The sequence below is a fragment of the Microtus pennsylvanicus genome, chromosome 9 (genome assembly GCF_037038515.1).
Source record: "Microtus pennsylvanicus isolate mMicPen1 chromosome 9, mMicPen1.hap1, whole genome shotgun sequence".
NCBI classification, from domain to species: Eukaryota; Metazoa; Chordata; class Mammalia; order Rodentia; family Cricetidae; genus Microtus; species Microtus pennsylvanicus.
Window position 1 is genome coordinate 6,440,546 of NC_134587.1, and position 17,325 is coordinate 6,457,870.

General features: G+C 45.8%; 1 protein-coding gene across 8 annotated transcripts in view; it reads left to right on the forward strand.

Annotated features, from left to right (window-relative positions):
• The window catches only part of Sestd1 (SEC14 and spectrin domain containing 1), an 89,378-nt gene that overhangs the window by 23,609 nt on the left and 48,444 nt on the right, over positions 1-17,325 (forward strand). For 6 of the 8 annotated variants that reach the window (XM_075984788.1, XM_075984782.1, XM_075984787.1 and 3 more), the window contains one exon: positions 15,784-15,849. In XM_075984788.1, coding sequence (XP_075840903.1) covers positions 15,795-15,849 — 55 coding nt within the window. In that variant the 5' untranslated portion in view covers positions 15,784-15,794. The remainder of the gene's footprint in view (positions 1-15,783; positions 15,850-17,325) is intronic. The other 2 variants (XM_075984783.1, XM_075984789.1) reach the window with 1 other exon arrangement.

The following is a 17,325-nucleotide window of genomic DNA, read 5'->3' on the forward strand; positions in this document are numbered from 1 at the left end:
TCAAAGTAGTTTGAGTTTGCATTTCTCTAATTGCTAAGGATGTTGAACACTTTAAAACTATGTATCGGCCCTCAGTATTTCTTGTTTGGAGAATTGTTTAGCTCACTGGAAGGGGTGTGCATGCACGCTCATGTACGTTCCTGTGCTTGCACACGCACATGTATATGGAGCTCAGTGGTCAACATTTGGGGACCTCCTCATTCACTCCCCACCTTACTTTTAGACAGGTCCCCCCATTGATCCTGGAGCTCATTGATTGAGCTCATCTGGCTGGACAGCGAGTCCTGACATTCCTTCTGTCTCTCTCTTTGATGTTGGGATTACAGGTGTGTGCCATGAGCCCGGGCTTTTGTCTATTTTTACTTTTTTGATGATTAAAAAATTGCCTGGTGATGTAGGGTCAAACTTTCCCTCACAGATTTGGACATCTAAGGTGTTCCAGCCGTGGAGATTGTGTCTGAGAGGAAATTGTAGGACTCCGAACGAGGATTGGGAACCTGGAGTAACATGTCAGTTGTCACTTCCGTTTCTTGATCTGAACTCAGGGCCTGTGCTGGCAGGGAAAGCCTTTACTGACTGAGCCACCTCCCAGACCCCAGACCTTGGTGTTGTGAGACACATCTTCGGCCCCCTTGCCCATCCCTCCTGAGTGGTGTCTGTCACAGGGGTGTGCCATTGGTGTTGTGAGACACATCTTCGGCCCCTTGCCCATCCCTCCTGAGTGGTGTCTGTCACAGGGGTGTGCCATTGGTGTTGTGAGACACATCTTCGGCCCCCTTGCCCATCCCTCCTGGGTGGTGTCTGTCACAGGGATGTGCCATTGGTGTTGTGAGACACATCTTCGGCCCCTTGCCCATCCCTCCTGAGTGGTGTCTGTCACGGGGATGGGCCATTGGTGTTGTGAGACACACCTTCGGCCCCTTGCCCATCCCTCCTGAGTGGTGTCTGTCACAGGGATGTGCCATTGGTGTTGTGAGACACATCTTCGGCCCCCTTGCCCATCCCTCCTGAGTGGTGTCTGTCACAGGGATGGGCCATTGGTGTTGTGAGACACATCTTCGGCCCCTTGCCCATCCCTCCTGGGTGGTGTCTGTCACAGGGATGTGCCATTGGTGTTGTGAGACACATCTTCGGCCCCCTTGCCCATCCCTCCTGAGTGGTGTCTGTCACAGGGATGGGCCATTGGTGTTGTGAGACACACCTTCGGCCCCTTGCCCATCCCTCCTGAGTGGTGTCTGTCACAGGGATGTGCCATTGGTGTTGTGAGACACATCTTCGGCCCCTTGCCCATCCCTCCTGAGTGGTGTCTGTCACGGGGATGTGCCATTGGTGTTGTGAGACACATCTTCGGCCCCCTTGCCCATCCCTCCTGAGTGGTGTCTGTCACAGGGATGTACCATTGGTGTTGTGAGACACATCTTCGGCCCCCTTGCCCATCCCTCCTGAGTGGTGTCTGTCACAGGGATGTGCCATTGGTGTTGTGAGACACATCTTCGGCCCCCTTGCCCATCCCTCCTGAGTGGTGTCTGTCACAGGGATGTGCCATTGGTGTTGTGAGACACATCTTCGGCCCCCTTGCCCATCCCTCCTGAGTGGTGTCTGTCACAGGGATGTACCATTGGTGTGCCATTGTACCCAGCACCGTGTTTGCTCTTCTCTCTGAGCCACTGGAAAGCCATTGTATTTCTTTGCTCTTAAATATTTTAGTATATACCTTTCCAGAGATACGAACGTGTTCATTTTCTTATATAATAATATAAAATGGGAATTATTACGGATCGTGTAAAGGTTTTGTTCAAATTTTGCTGTCTGTTATGTCCTTTTGAGTCAGAGACGCTCGTCTTGGCGCAGCCTGAGGAGGGGTCTACAGAGCTAGTTCCAGGACAGGACCAAAGCTACAGAGAAGCCTTGTCTTGAAAAAAAAAGATTGTTTTCTCACATAATAGATCCTGATGCCAGTCCCTCCACCTCTCCTACTCTCAATTTCTTCCCACCTCTCCTCCCGCCCACACCCACTCCCTTTCTGTCTCTCATTAGAAAAGAATAGGCTTCTAAGGGATAATAGTAAAGTGTAACAAACTAAAATACAAGATAAAATGAAAACCATCACATCAGGGCTGGACAGGACAGGCAAACAGAAGGAAAACAACCCGGGAGAAGGCCCAAGCATCAGAGACCCCGTTCTTCCTTTTACTTACTTACCATACGTAGCTTTCCCTTGCTGTGTGTTGCTTACTGCCTAGTGTATATTTTCCTAGTAATATGAAGAGAGAGCTCCATGTTTTAGACCTGTGTGCCACTCCGTTGTGAAGTTTTTATTTATTTATTTTTTACTTATCTTTTGGGGGCCAGGTTCTCACTGTGGTTCTCAGTAACTTGAAACTCATTTTGTAAGCCAGGGTGGCCTTGAACTTACTGAGTTCTGCCTGCCTGCTTCTTCCTCCACTTCTAGGATTAAAGGCAGGACCATTGATCCTGGCTCCGTTGTTTAATTTTATCCACTCTTAATTAAGCCAGTCTTCTGTCTATGTGAACATAGGCTGTTTCCAGTGCCTTTCCAGTCATGAATAGTGCCAGAACCATATCTTAAATAATACGTCCTCTAATGTGGTCGAAAGCCCATTCCTTCTGCTTCTTATATTGATATTGTGCTTGAACCAGGGTCTGGTCCCTTGGGCTTGTTAGAGATAGCTGTGAGCTGTCAGACATGGGTGCTGAGAGTAGAACTCCCCTCTGAGCAGTAGTACATGCTCTTAACCTCTCCCCATGTTTGCAGCCCCCCAAATGTTTTCAGTACAGATTTAGAGATGAGGTGTTTAAGAGTTGGCTTAGAGATTAAGAGCTCTGCTCAGGCAGAGGACTGGGGTTCAGTTCTTAGCATTCAGGCATCCTCACAGTGTCCTGCCACATCGCAACCCTGAGGATCTGACACCTTTTGAGAGCATCAGGCTGTCACATGTGCACATACAAGTGTTGAGGAGAAATGCTCATGAAATAAAAACAAACCTTTTAAACGTGGTGGTGGGGAGTCGTGTAAGAGTACAGTAGTGTGTGCCAGAAGTATTGATTAAGACAAATGTGCCTTAATAGCAGCTGTGCAGATAACTTTGTTGGCTTTGGAAGTATCGTTGTTGAGAATTGAAGAGATTAAAAAGTTTTGGTTTATTTTTGTGTTTTTCTTTGTATCGACTGTGTTATCAACATTTTCTCACATGTGTATAATGTGTTCTTACTGCATTCCTCTTATCGTCCCAGCCCTGTTGGCTCTCCAGGTCCCTCCACGGAAGAGGATTTTGGTTCGTTTTGTGACCCACTTAATTTAAGCAGACCATCTGTGTGACCACCAGGTTGCCCTTTATTTAGTTTTTATTTGGGTATATTTAGTAACTCAGTCTGCCTTCAGTGCCAGCAAGACCTTTCCATTTTGTTTTCTTTCTTGCTGTGGTCAGTTCATCCTATTTCTTTCTGCTTTTGTTCATTGCTTTTAGACTTAAAATCTCTGATCTAAAGTGTGTCTTTTCATGTCCCCAATATGTTTGTGTAAAGATAATTCCACTTAGCATGATTTTTAAGGCCTTTTACTCTGTTCTTGTTAAATTTTTAGCAGCTTCTTCTTAATTTATTTTTGTACTAGTATGGTGTAAATAAAGATAAAGAGGCTTCATATAGGTGAAGATGGCATCCGGCCGTGTTTATAAACGGGACAGTTTCTTTGGTAGGCTGGCTTAAGGTTGCTCTCACTGCCAGTGCAGGTAAATATGGCTGTATCTCTTTGTTCCTTTGGAGAGGAGTCAGTTTCCCTCTCCCTCTATTTCTCTGTCCTCCCTCCCTCCCTCCCTTCTCCTTTCTTCTCTTTTTTATAATAATGGAAGCACGTAGTAATGGAGGCAGAAGTACAAGCACAGGAGGGAAGCGCTGTCATACACTTGCGTTCTCTCTCGCTGTCTCGTGGGAAATGGAATCACACAGTTATGGACTGAACTGCTCCAGGGTCTGAAAGCGTGTGCTGTGCCTTCCAGTCGTGTTGTGAGATCTAGGTCAGCAGCAGAAGACTGAGGTCTTCTCACCAGGCCATCAGGCAGACAGTCCAGCTTCTCCTTCCTTTTGGGCTCTGTTTGGGCCTTCAGTCTGTTGCATGGCTTTTCTTATGAAGGAAAGGGCCATGTGTTTTGACTGGTCCTCAGTGTGGATGCTAATGTCTTGAGAATCATTCTTAGCAGGCATCAACATCCTCTCGCCACGTTGGTACCTACTGAAGCTTTGCCTGCCAAGTCTGCTGCTGGCCACTCTTGATAATGATACTGGCTGTCACAACTCTTCTTAGGCTGGCCTGGCCATTCTTTATGGTTTTGACTAGTGTCTGGTCTTCTGTTACTGTCTTTCTTTTGCATAACTTCCCTTCTCTCCTGGATCCACTCTTACCTTCCAGGAGTTAAGGAAACATCCTTAGTAACATCTCTACAAAAACATGGTTTGTGTTTTCTACCTTAAAGTTAGTGATTATCCTGAAGCTATGGACTTAGTGTGGCTTCATTTGCTCCTGTTAGTCTGTTCGGACTCTGAAAGACATTGTGGGAGATGTAGATTTGCATGATCACCAATATCTTGCTTAGTTTATGAATTGTGAAGCTGTGTCACATGATACTTTTCCTCTTCCTGAGAGCAGAGCAGGCATCGGATTCCTTAACATGGTGTCTAGTGCCAGCTAGCACTCATGATGAACTGCTTGTGCTTTCTGTTTTGAAAGCTAATCCTTGGGGATCTCAGCCTTCCCGTTTAAAAAACAAAGTCCAGTTTTACTGCTCACTCTGTTGAGTGAGGTAGAACCATCACAACCTTTTCTTTCTTTCTGCCGTTGTTTTCAGAAGCCCCAAGTAGAACTTCTTGCCTTCCAACACACAAGAGGGGTATCGTAGTTAAAAATGGAGTAGAACCCCTCAGCACAGCAGCATGGAAGAAGTAGGATGTCTAGTCTAGGCGAGAATAGCGATAAGGCTTTTCACATCAGCAATACACACACGCGCTCGTGCGCGTGCACACCCATACACATGCACACACATGCACACACAATCTCTCATACATGCATAGACAGACAGACAGACACATACACACACACAATCACAATGCCTTTCATGCCAACAGAAAATGACTGGCAAAACAAGACATAGCATGCACTTTACCATCGTGAGGGTTTGGGTACCATGAATAGGCTGTTGCCTTAGTGATTAACAGATGCCATGGTAGATTTCCAGGCATAAAGAAGATCACAGGGGAGGGAGTCAGGGTGAGTAATTGTTTTAGCTTTGGTCGTCTTTGTAATTTGAGACTTGAAGTCTGTGTGAGTGAGTTTGAGCTAAAAGGGAGATTTAATAGAAGAATTCTGTCACACTGTGGTACTAACACTGAGTGGGAGGCACAGTCTATCTGTTGGCTCCAGATAGAATCTCCTTATAACCCTGTTCCTGTTCAGGGACAGAATGCAGCAGTTAGGGCGTGACTGGCAATGCAGTCACTGGACCAGGAAGTGCTGTCTGGGTACCACCTACTGAACTGGTATCTTTTGTTTTAGAAGTAGTGACTACTTGGAAAGAGTCCTTTTTTTTTTTTTTGGATTTTTTGAGACAGGGTTTCTCCGTAGCTTTTTGGTTCCTGTCCTGGAACTAGCTCTTGTAGACCAGACTGGCCTCGAACTCACAGAGATCCACCTGCCTCTGCCTCCAAGTGCTGGGATTAAAGGCGTGCGCCACCACTGCCCGGCGAGTCCTTTAAGTCTTGCTTTACTTTTTGGCGCTGTGGATTGAGTCCAGGGCCTTGTATATTCTAATTGAGCTACATCCCTCATCTTTTATTTAACACGCATGCACACACGTGTACACAAACACACACACACAAATGTCCAAGAACCTTACATTGCTTTTTGTAAAGCAAATAATCGCTACAGTTTTTCATTAAGAAAAAGACATTGCATGTTGCATGGCCCCATGGTTGCATTTGCTGTTTTCTGTCGTTGCATGTTGCATGGCCCCATGGTTGCATTTGCTTTTTCTGTCGTTGCCATCTCGAGTGTGGAGTTGCAGGAATTACGGTGCTTGATAACCGACGGGGGCTCAGTCACTTCAAGTGTTGGGAGACACTTTCCAGTACAAGTTTTTCTTTGTAGCTACCCAGAGGGACCCTAGATTTCCCTCTGCAGTTCTTTTGTGGATAACAGACCAGGTTTTTTTGCCAAGTGACAATGGGGTGACAGAGTCAGAGAAGCCATCTAAATGGTAACAGGAAAAACTACAAGTTGAAAAATATTCATAGGTAATAAAGTAAAAAAAAGTGAGATGGGGTTGATGGAAATTGTTGTAATAAAAGCTAAGGTATAATTTCAGGAAAAGGAAAATGCATGTTAATTAATGACTTAAATATTTGTTGAAATATAAATAATAAAAACTCAGTGTGTACACTGTGAAGTGAAGTAAGCCATTTCCAAAAGCCTAAAGTTAGAGTTGGCTCAGCATAAAGAGGGCTTTATAAAGTGTCTCTCTTCGTTTGTGATCCGAATGGGCCAGGGCCCAAACTGTTTCAGCAAATGTCTCTGAACTATGTAATTTAATATTCTGTTCAAAGCAAATACACACTCTATTCATAGTGCTTGGGCTAGTTTAAAATTATCTAAGCTTATTTTCCTTCCTAATTATTTTGCTAAATGGCACCTAGCTGAGAAAGCAGCTGTGGCCATGAGGGGGTGTCGGGGTCAACAGGATTCGCTGTGCAGTGGCTGTGTGCAGGGCGTCTCCTCGGTCAGCGGGTAGGACGCTCAGACAGTGAAGACCGCACCTGCTTGGATCTCAGAAAGAGTACCTGTTTTGTACTTTATTGACCACACAGGGAGGAGAGATTGCGATTCCATTCAGAACATGTCTTTAAATACTAATATGAACCATGTATACAACTTTGAAGACTATTTATCTGACTCAAACTATAGCATTTATATTCGTTGATACTTCACCTAGCAAATTCATCTGCTTGTCTGACCAGCCACACTTCCTGTCTCCTGTCACAGTGAATAGGTGCTGTGGACATAGTGTTTTGCTTTTCTTCATAATTAATCACCTAAGAACTGTGTGAGGTGGTGGTGATAGAGAGGGCGGCTGCTGAGAAGATGACTAGCTACAAAATGAGAAAGGCTTAAGGAACTTGACCCGAGAAGTTTGAGTGCCAACAACATGGCAGAGTTGGAATTTCGTGTACCTCACGGCTGCCTGCCGCCCATGGCTTACTCTCTGCTATGGAGTTTATCAGATGAGGTCTCTTCTCCCTCAGCGACCCTAGATGAGGTCCAGGTACTTAGTGGTTACTCACACAGACCCTTAGGTTACTGTGGCGAATGTGAGAACCATTTCAGGGCACGTGTGACCTGTTTCCGGAATTCTAATGTTTCTGTTTGTTTGAGACAGTTTCAATGTATAGCTCAGGCTGTCCTCAAACTCTGTTCTCTTGCCTCCACCCTCTGAAAGCTGGGCTTATAGCCATGTGCCATATCTGGCTTTCTCTGTTGGCTTTGAAATTTAAAAATAAAATGCAAACTGGAAAGTGCTGCTTAAAGGATTATGGTTCCTCTTTCACAGTGTTCCTGTGTTTTAAGGATTGGGCATTTATCTGGGGCATCTTTAAATATAAAGAAACACAGGGAAAAAAAGAAAGCAGTTTTGCCCATCTTCCTCTTTGAGCAGTTATCGACAGACGGTCAGTCCTAGTCCAAGTGTATGTCCCTTTCCAGATGCAGTGCTGTGGCCACTTAGTGTCCACCCAGGAGGATTAGCCCCCTTCGTGGAGGTGGCAGGCTTCCCGCGGGAAGGATGCAGCAGCTGCTGGCCTCGTGAGTGGAACTAGCGCTCTTACCAGCCGATGTCAGGCTGAAGGGAGCAAACACTCCTTTGCTGCTCTGTCCTGTCTGATGAAGACACAGTGCTTCTCCTTTGCCCTCCTGTCTTGGGAGGATACAAACAGTGCTGTCTGGGCGTGCCTTCTCCAAGCTTGGAACCTCCATTCTGGTTTCTCAGCCTCCAGGGAAAAAGCATCTTTAGAAAACTTGACCTTAGTATCATCCACAGTGTGTGAAGTGTTGAGTGTCTTTGCTGCTGACGCTCTTGGAGCCTCCTGCTCTGATCACAGCTGTGCTGGCATGAATTACTAAGCATTTGCAACGCGGTGAGCGGAGTGGACTTCTGGGAGCAGGTTGCTCACATACTTTCGGTTCTTGTTTTTTACTCCCTAAGTGCACATTCCTGACTTACAGAGGGACACTACTGTTGTTGCATTAAATGTCTTGACCGCGCTAGCAAGGTATAATTTATATCCCATGAAATCCATCCATTTTAATTCCCCTGCACTCCGTAGTGAAATGATAGAAAGGGGGTTCTAGACGATTCGGTGCCTCCACCGCTGCGAGCTGCCGTCTCTTCATTTGTGTGACCTACACACAGTATTCATCTGGCCCTCATTTTCTCCTCTGATAAAATGAGATCCTGTGGAGATATTGGTAGAATCACAGGTGAAGGATTCTTGGGCCATTACAGAGTATCTGGACACGTGTTATATATAACATGGCTGGGACTGTTTTCATCTGTTAACTTAAGAAGGCTTTAGTGGGCATGCTCTTACTGTGAGCTCAGTGGAATTGGTGGTGGTAGCTTGCAGTGAGTGGAGTAAGGAAAATTAGCTTCTGGTAGTAAGCAATGTTCACTGAGCAATTACTATCTTATATGCCAGATCCTAAGTACATAAATAAACTCACCCGCTCTTCAGTCTTAGAGCTAGTTTCAGTGATTATGCCCATAAAAGTAAAGGATTCTCTGGGGCTGGCGAGATGACTTAGGGGTTAAGAGTACTGGCTGCTTTTGCAGAAGACCTGCTGCATAAACATGGTGACCCAAAACCTGTCTGTCGCCCTAGGTCCAGAGTATTGGGTACACTCTTCTGGCATGCATGCACTGTTCATATATACATGTAGGCCAAACAGTCATATACATAAAATAAAAATTAAAAATAGTTTTGGTGAGGGAGCAGCTTTTAAGGTAAGGTTAACCCTTTTTACACTATGTAAATAAACACTCCAAAAATGTCAATGCATACTATAGGTAGTATCTTTTTGAACAAAAGTGCTCTTTCCTTTGTGGTATCTGACATATAAGTAACAGGATTAATGCTAATTAACTTTAAAAAAATTTTTTTTTTGCTTTTTTGAGACAGTTTTTTCTGCATAACAGTGTAACAGCCCTGGCTGTCCTGGAACCTGCTCGTAGACCAGGCTAGCCTCAAACTCACAGAGATCCATCTGCCTCTGCTTCCAGAGTGCTGGAATTAAAGGGGTGTGCCACCACTGCCCAGATACTAATTTAGATTCTTATTGTTTGTGATCTGGGGCTTTGAAACACATCTGGCAGGGCCTCCCTTGAAATGTATTAGGATCATCAGTGTCTGGGGAATGGGTTTAGTCTGAGTTCAGCCTAATGGAATTCCTGTGTATCTTTGAGGCTAGGAAAACAAAACAACAAACCAAACACTTCTTTCTAGAAGCAAGGTCTTGGGAGAAGAGAGATGATCACAGCCCAGAGAAACACTGCCCCAGCCAGGCCAGGACTAGACTACCCGTAGCAGGTGAAGGGTCTGGGATCTGGAAATCAGAGGGCGGAGGAGGATCTTCATAGATACCTATGTCGAAAGCCAGCCATTGTTTTTACCGTGTTCACTGAAAGTCTTTCCAGAGGATTGTTGTTCGTTCCCTTGAAACTGTCTCTATTGTTTTAAAACTCGGTTACTAATCCTGCCAGCACCTGCAATAACACAGCGGCCACATGAAAGTTCCGGTGTCGTGCCAGTGCCCAGCAGAGCTGGTGCTTGAGCTGTGTTGCGCATGGATACGGTGAGCCAGGCAGGGAAGCAGTGAGCGCTGACCCGTGCTTGTTGTGTCTGTTCTCATTTCAAAGACGGTCCAACCTATGCCTAACCTGCTTTTAAGGAAAGCCATGTTTCAGTATTTGCCTGGCATACAAGGCTCAGGAGCCTGTGTTCTGGTTTTGTTCATCGCCATTATGTGTCCACATGATGTAGATTTATTAGAGGTGATTTAGTCAGCCTCAGGCAATCCTAATGGGTTTTCTCTGGCTGTTAAAAAACTCTTGAAAGAATCTTAACTGAATTTTCCAAGCAGACCGGTTGATTTATCCTTATTGAAAGAAGAGTTCCAGTATCCCCACACATATCATCAATTATAATCTCTTTTGAAGTGTAATTTGCCGAGTCTTGATTAAAAGGCCTGTAATTGTCCTGTCCTGCTGCTGGGGGCATGCTCTGCTGCCCTCTAACGGCTGCCCGCTGATGGCCGTAATCGACTTCTGCCACCTCCAGAATTAGCCTCCACTGACGGCTGTGGGCTGCCGGTCTGTGGGAAGAGAACTTGGTGGGGGGTGGGTGTGGCTGCCATGAGCATGGGGCACTGAGTACCTGGGCTGCAGGCTCGGGGTTGAGTGTTCTGCTGAATTATTTTACATCCTTGCGTTCACTGCTGCTCTGGTATTTAAGACTGCCGAGGGTATCTAGTACCTAGCCATGCCTCCGTCAAGTAAGTTCTTACATAGATTTGTTCAGAGAGTGGGCGAGAAGACCCAGAGGTAAAGATGCTTTTCTGTGCTCTTGGGGAAGACAAGTTGTTGACAAAACTACTGGGTTGTTCTCTTTCTGCCAAGACCTTGGCAAACCCCATCGAGCTAGAGTGCATGCAGTTGTTAGGAGAATGTCGTCTCTGTGGATTTCTGCTTCTTGGATCCTGTCACTTCTTGCTTCAGCAGGAGCTCAGTGGCATTTGAAATTTTCTGTAAGGAAATTTGTTAAGATACCCTTCATCACTTCAGATATTGGGAACCAAATAGTACAGATGCAGAGTACTTTCAGGCCCACCCCTCCTTGGCTGAAGTTAATGGATAGCCAGGAGTGGATTTCTTTGTCCCCTTTATATAATAATCTTTTATTAATTTTATTTTTACCTAATAAATTGTGTTTAGAGGCCTGCTTTAAGTGACCACACATGAAATATGAACATCTCAGTCATGTGTTCTCATCTGGGTTTTTGTTAAGCACGTCCTACTGTACTTGGCCGATTTTGGGAAGTGTGTCTTCCTAGCTAGTTTCCATCGTCATACCAGGTGCTGTCTCTTGCTGGCTTCACTGTTTGATTGAGAGTATGGCTCATTCATATGTTTGTAGTGAGTATCCTTTTCTTGTGAGAAATGATGCTTGTGTTTGCCCCTGGGGAGAGAGCATGAGCTGGTGGTACTCCTTTCTTATCTAACATTGCACTCTGGAGGGTTTTTATGTTTATAAGAGCTTTCCTTTAGTCTCTGTACTTTATGCATAATTTAAGTCTTCCACAAGTCATTAACATAACCCAGAGAAGCAAATTTTAAAAAAAAAGGTTCTGTAAACACTTAAAAAGCCAAGTCATAACACCTTAAAAAGGAGACGTATATGTCATGTGTCTATACCAGTGAATGCTGTGGAGGCCAGAAGAGGGCGTCATGCTCCTCGGAGCCACAGTTACAGGGAGCTATCAGCTGCCTGATGAGAGTGCTGGGAACCGGGCCAGGGTCTTCTGGAAGAGCAGCAAGACTCTTGATGGCTGGACCATCACTCCGGCCCTAAGCCGGAGGAACCTGGAGAACTAGAGTTGCTGTGCAGTCGTCCCGTTCCCTAAGCCGGAACCTGGAGAACTACAGTTGCTGTGCAGTCGTCCCGTTCCCTAAGCCGGAACCTGGAGAACTACAGTTGCTGTGCAGTCGTGCCCGTTCCCTAAGCCGGAACCTGGAGAACTACAGTTGCTGTGCAGTCGTCCCCGTTCCCATTGCTCGTTTGTTAGTGGCGGCCGTGGAAGAGGTTGTAGGAAGGAGGCCTTCTCCGCGGCCTCGCAGTTTATACTCCATTGTATTTGATTGTGATCCGTGCCGCGCAAATGTGTATTTCCCATTGCTCTTTGTCATTTTCATCATGACCCAAAACTAACAAAAAAACTCTTGGGTAAAAATACACTTGTACTTTGCCACCCTTTTAAGGAGATTCAGCTGCCTCTGAGGAGATAGGGAGAAAAGAGAAGGCTGCCTCAGGACCAGCCTGCGAGGGTGAGCCTAGAGAACTCGGTGGTAAACAGCTAAGCTTGGGTAGTAAATGGTGTAAAATTCATAACCCAGCTTTCAAAGCTCTAGCAACACAATCCGTATGCCAGGGTCTCCTGTAGCAATTGTGTCTTGTGCCTAGTGGGGTCTCAGGAGCACAAATACTCTCGTCTCCTGGAAGGCCCAGGTTCAGTTTCCTGGCACCCACTTCAGTCAGCTCATAGCTCCCTGTAACTGCAGCTCCAAGCTGCTGTTGCAAAGGTCAAAGCCTCCATGTACTGACTGACTTTTAAAAAAATAAATTTATTTTATGTGCATGAATGTTTTGTCTGCATGTTTATCTGTGTACCACTTGTGTGCCTGGTGCTCATGGAGTTCAGAAGAGGGGAATATGATCCTGGGCTGGAGTCACAAGGCGTCATGAGTCCCCATGTGGGTGCTGGGAACCAGACCCAGGTCTTCTGTAAGACCACTGAGCCGTCTCTCCAGCCCTGAGAGCAGATTTTGTAAATAAAGTAGGAAGTGATGAGAGACACTGTGAAGTGCTGAGTTGTAGTGTTCCTTAAGTCAGCCTTGACCGGAAGAGAATTCCCTGCTGACCTAAGCAGATAAAAAGAATTTACTGGAAAAGTGTTGTATAGTGCATGGAACTGATGAGTGGAACAACAGGCTTCAGAACCAGAAGGAATTAAAGACGTCTCAGAACTTGTGCTGCCAACCAGATAGGAACAACCTGCTTAGGAAGCCAGTTTTGCTGTGTGACTAAGGGATCTTGAGGCTGAGCTGGTCCTGTTCTAGTATCTAGCTTTCAGAGACGTAAAACTTCTTGTAGTAGGTGTGGTTTTCCCCTCTTATGGTTCTGTATCACACGCATACATACAGCTGTCTCTACCATGTACTTCTGACACTAAGTACAAGGGGTTTCCTCATAATCAATCCTCTAAGCACTGCCCGCTGTTCACTTCACTTGGGCACCATGTTCCAGAGTTAGTGTAAAACTCCTGCGCTTAAAGGCCGAGTCTCACTGGACTGACCCCAAGTAGCAGGTATTGGGTCTCAGAATACTCCAGATCAGGGCTTCTCAGGACGTGGCCTCCCTAGGTTCTGCTAATGCACTGAGTCTCAGGTCCCAGGAAAGCCATTTCCTCCATGTGTAATGAATGCCACAGCCAGGCCTAGACAAAGAGAGGACAGACACACTTGTGGTGAAGTGTGGAGCCGTTTCAGAACACAGCCGTGTTCATGCTGATCCTCTGCACCCTGTGTGCTCACTGCCTGACCAGCAGATGTCTTATTGTGTGGTCATGATGGATTAAATTATGGGATGCTAGTGATTGATTCAGTTTCTGTTCCCCTCCTCTCCTCAGAATTTTGGAGTGTGATGGCAGTTCAGGCTTTCCCTTGAACTCATGATGGCTCCGCCATAATTTGCTCTGTTAGCATGGGAGTGATAGGAAGGGGCAAGTTAGCAGTCACCAGAGACACTCCATTCTGTCACCCAGGAAGTTCCAAGGACAGAGACTAAAGATTCATGTTCTGTTTTGCTGCATATCTGTTGTGTGTACCCAGTCTAGACAGGTTGGTGTTTAATTGCCTAAATGCCACCGTATTTCCAGAGCTGTTGGTTGGTGAGCAGGTAGCATATTATGATGGAACCGGAGTGCCTGCTTCTGAGTCCCGATTCCCACACTCACAAGCCACGTGATGTTGGGGCAGCTAGCTCTTCTTACCTCACAATATTGGGAACGTTAAGTCAATACGTGAAGTCATTATAGGGCAAAGCTTGTAATAAACACTGAGTGTAAGGTAAATGTTAATTAACATAATCCTTATTAGCGTCGCTGTCAAACCTTATCTCAGGTCAGGACCCCAAAGTGAGCATGGGGTGAGCGCTAAGGTGTGAACACGAGTTTCAGGGTTCTTGTGCAGCTGATAACAACTGATCAAACCACAGTATTGATTTAGAAACATGAAATGCTATAGGTTTTCTGTCAGGATGTAAAACCGTGAGCTAGTGTGAACTCCTTTCTGTTAGCTGGTCTAATATAGAATCACAATGAAAAGAACAAATATAAAACTAATGTTTGAGGAGCAGAACTTACGGATACATCAATTGGTTTGACAGGTTGTTTTCTTTGTAGCAGGGGGAATGGTGGTGGTTTTTTTTTTGTTTGTTTTTCTCTTACCCACAAAGCCTATAAAGTAGTTCACTGGCTTAATTAGCCTTGCTTAATTAGCCATTATCTGATGACTATATGTATTTTTCTTTTTCAAATTCGGGATTTTTTTTTTTTGAAGAGTGTGTTTTCTGCAGGACAGGGCTATAACCTGAATGGTTATTGTTTCAGCAGACAGCATAGTGGCTGGAATGGGATAGACTCATGGCAGGGTCCTTGCTGGACTCGGCTCTCACTGGGTTCTCACAGTACTCTCCAGGCCTGGCCTGTCTGTGCTGGGTGGGGTGAGCTGCTGTGGAGGAGGGAAGGATGGAGAGGGCTGGAAAATGCTCTCTCAGCCCTGCAGCTCGGTGTACAAGGGCAGTGTAGTTGAGGCTGGAGAGAATGCTCTCTCAGCCCTGCAGCTCGGTGTACGAAGGCAGTGTAGTTGAGGCTGGAGAATCCTCTCTCAGCCCTGCAGCTCCGTGTATGAGGGCAGTGTAGTTGAGCTTCAACTTTTTTTGTTTTCGTGTTTTAAAGATCCTGCTTTTCTCAAGTCCTGGTTGGGAGTATCGAGGGCTGGCCAGGTCTCAGAGTGCCTTCCCTGCCAGAGCCTCCATTTAAGGAAACCTGACTTGCTCCCAGCATTGACTGGTGAATATTCCCTTTTTGTTGAGAGCCATAAACCCCAGCGGTGACTCTGGAAAACCAAACAGTCACTTGTGGCTCGCCCTGAAGGATAAACTCAGCCCCTTACTCGGAGGCTGACGGGAGGAATGGATAGGGTGAGACTGGTCGGGGGTACATTATGAGTTCCAGGCCAGCTTGGGCTACAGAGGGAGACCCTGCCTCGAACAAAAACAATAGTCACAAAAGCAAAAGAAATGAAGTCAGCTAATAAATAGATTACTCCCCTCCCCAGGAGAATCTGAAACTGTGAAATGTGGAACGCTGAAGCTGGTAATTGAGACTTTGCTGAGAAACACCTTGGAGTAAACAAGGCTTCCGGTCTTTTAGAGCTGTTAGGGAGGAGGAAGAACCTGGAATCAGGAGCTGCTAGTGCCACGGCAGAGGGTTCAGCTGTTTGGAACAAGCTGTGGAATACGGAGAGCAAGGGAAGACTGACTGCCTACTTTGTGGATTAATAAAATAACTGAAGTAATTTTTGAGCTGTTGCTGTCTACAGTCAGCGTGCTGGCTCAGGGGTGCTGCCCTGAAAAGCACTAAAGTCCTTGGTTCTCAGCCAGCTGCAGCTTCGCCTGCTGAAGAATGTTTGGCAAAGTGTGCACTTAGGACGGTGTCCCAGCAGGGAGTGGGGGTGCCACTGGTATCTTGTGGGGAAAGGGCAGAGATGCCACTAAAATATCTACAGCTCCCTTAAAAAACAAACAAAAACCCCCAACTTCACCTGGATAAATGATCACATGAGTTAGTCATTGCCGTGCTGTGGCTGACATTTCTCTGTTTCTCAGGCAGGAGCGAGATGGAGGCCTCGGTGATACTGCCCATCCTGAAGAAAAAGCTGGCCTTCCTGTCAGGTACGTGTCCAGAGTTCTTCCGTAGGCGAGCTCTCTATGATTGCTTGAACAGAGCGACTGTGGAGTTTCTTTTATAAGGTTTTGTTTTTAAGCCATTTCTTGCATGGGTTGCCATGATCCCTTGCTGCTGGTTCCTCATCATCTGGTTGTTATTCTGTTCTGTGATTGACTGACTGACCGCCATGCTAATGAAGTCACGACTTCTCACTCCTGAAGTAAAGTTGAGTACCCAGTGATGGTCAACAGACTAGCATTCAGCAGCTGTTCCTGGAGTGATAGCTTCCCCTCCTCTCAGCTTCCACTGTTCTCAGGAAGCTTCCACATGCCACTTCTGTTCTCTGTACTCACTTGAATTTGCTTAAAGTTACTAACAAGAAGTGTACATCCGCCAAGTCGATTGAAGGTGAAGACGGAGGACCTCTGCTCCCGTGAGAGCTGTGGTATGCTGCATTCTGGCCCAGTGACTTTGGAGTCTCAATAATTGACGATATCGGGAGAGACTGTGGCCCTGCAGTTTAGGGTCACTCAGACTATGGTCTCTTTGTTTTTTCTTTCCTATTTCCCTGAGCTCTTGTCATTGTCTCGATAATTCTGATTTCTTTTTTAACCCCAAACGTCAGATGTGTCTTTGTAAGTTGCCGTATTGTCCTGATGAAGATGGTAACGTTGACAAAACAAGAAGCTGAATTCTACTGGTGGTGTTATTCCTAATTTAATATGTGTTTTCTTTTTAAACTTGTGTTTTCAATCACAACTTGTGTTTGGATGTGGATGATATTGTTAGCATTCATATCTGTAGCCTTGTGAATTTCATAATGATTGTTTGATAATATAAATTCTTACAGCTGGAAGTATTGAGCAGGCTCTAAGGATTGGTGAATTGCCATGCACCTATGTAATCCCAGCACTCAGAAGGCTGAGGCGGGAGGAGCAAAAGCTTGAGACTAGTCTGCTGTAGGAGATTCTGTCTCAGACAGTAACAACCCAAAACAACCAAACAAACACAGCAACTGCCTTGAAGTGCTTTGGACATGCCAGGTGTCCTCCAGGAGGATTGCTTCTGCACATTGAAATGCGTGTCTGACTCCACTGCTGGCATCTGTGGATGCTGGCTTCTTCTTTACACCAGTAACAACATTGTCCATGTGCATCCTTTACCTCGTCCACCACAGCTGTTGTGAAAGTCTGTTTCTCGTGGCTTCTGACCCTTCTACTTACACACCAGTAGCTATTTTTGTACCCCGAAAGAAGCTGAAGATGTGGAGTTCAGGGTAGTGTAGTCTTGAGGATTAAACCTGACCCCTAAAAGGAAAATTTCAAGGTGGTTTAGATATCACCTACAGCCTATGTGTGAACGCTTGTGTGTCTAGTTTAAATGCATGAATAAAACTGAACTGTTTTGAAGAGCAAATGAAAGTTCCCTTGCCCAAGCCAGGCATGGTGGCTTGTACCTTAATCCCAGCACTCAGGAAGCTG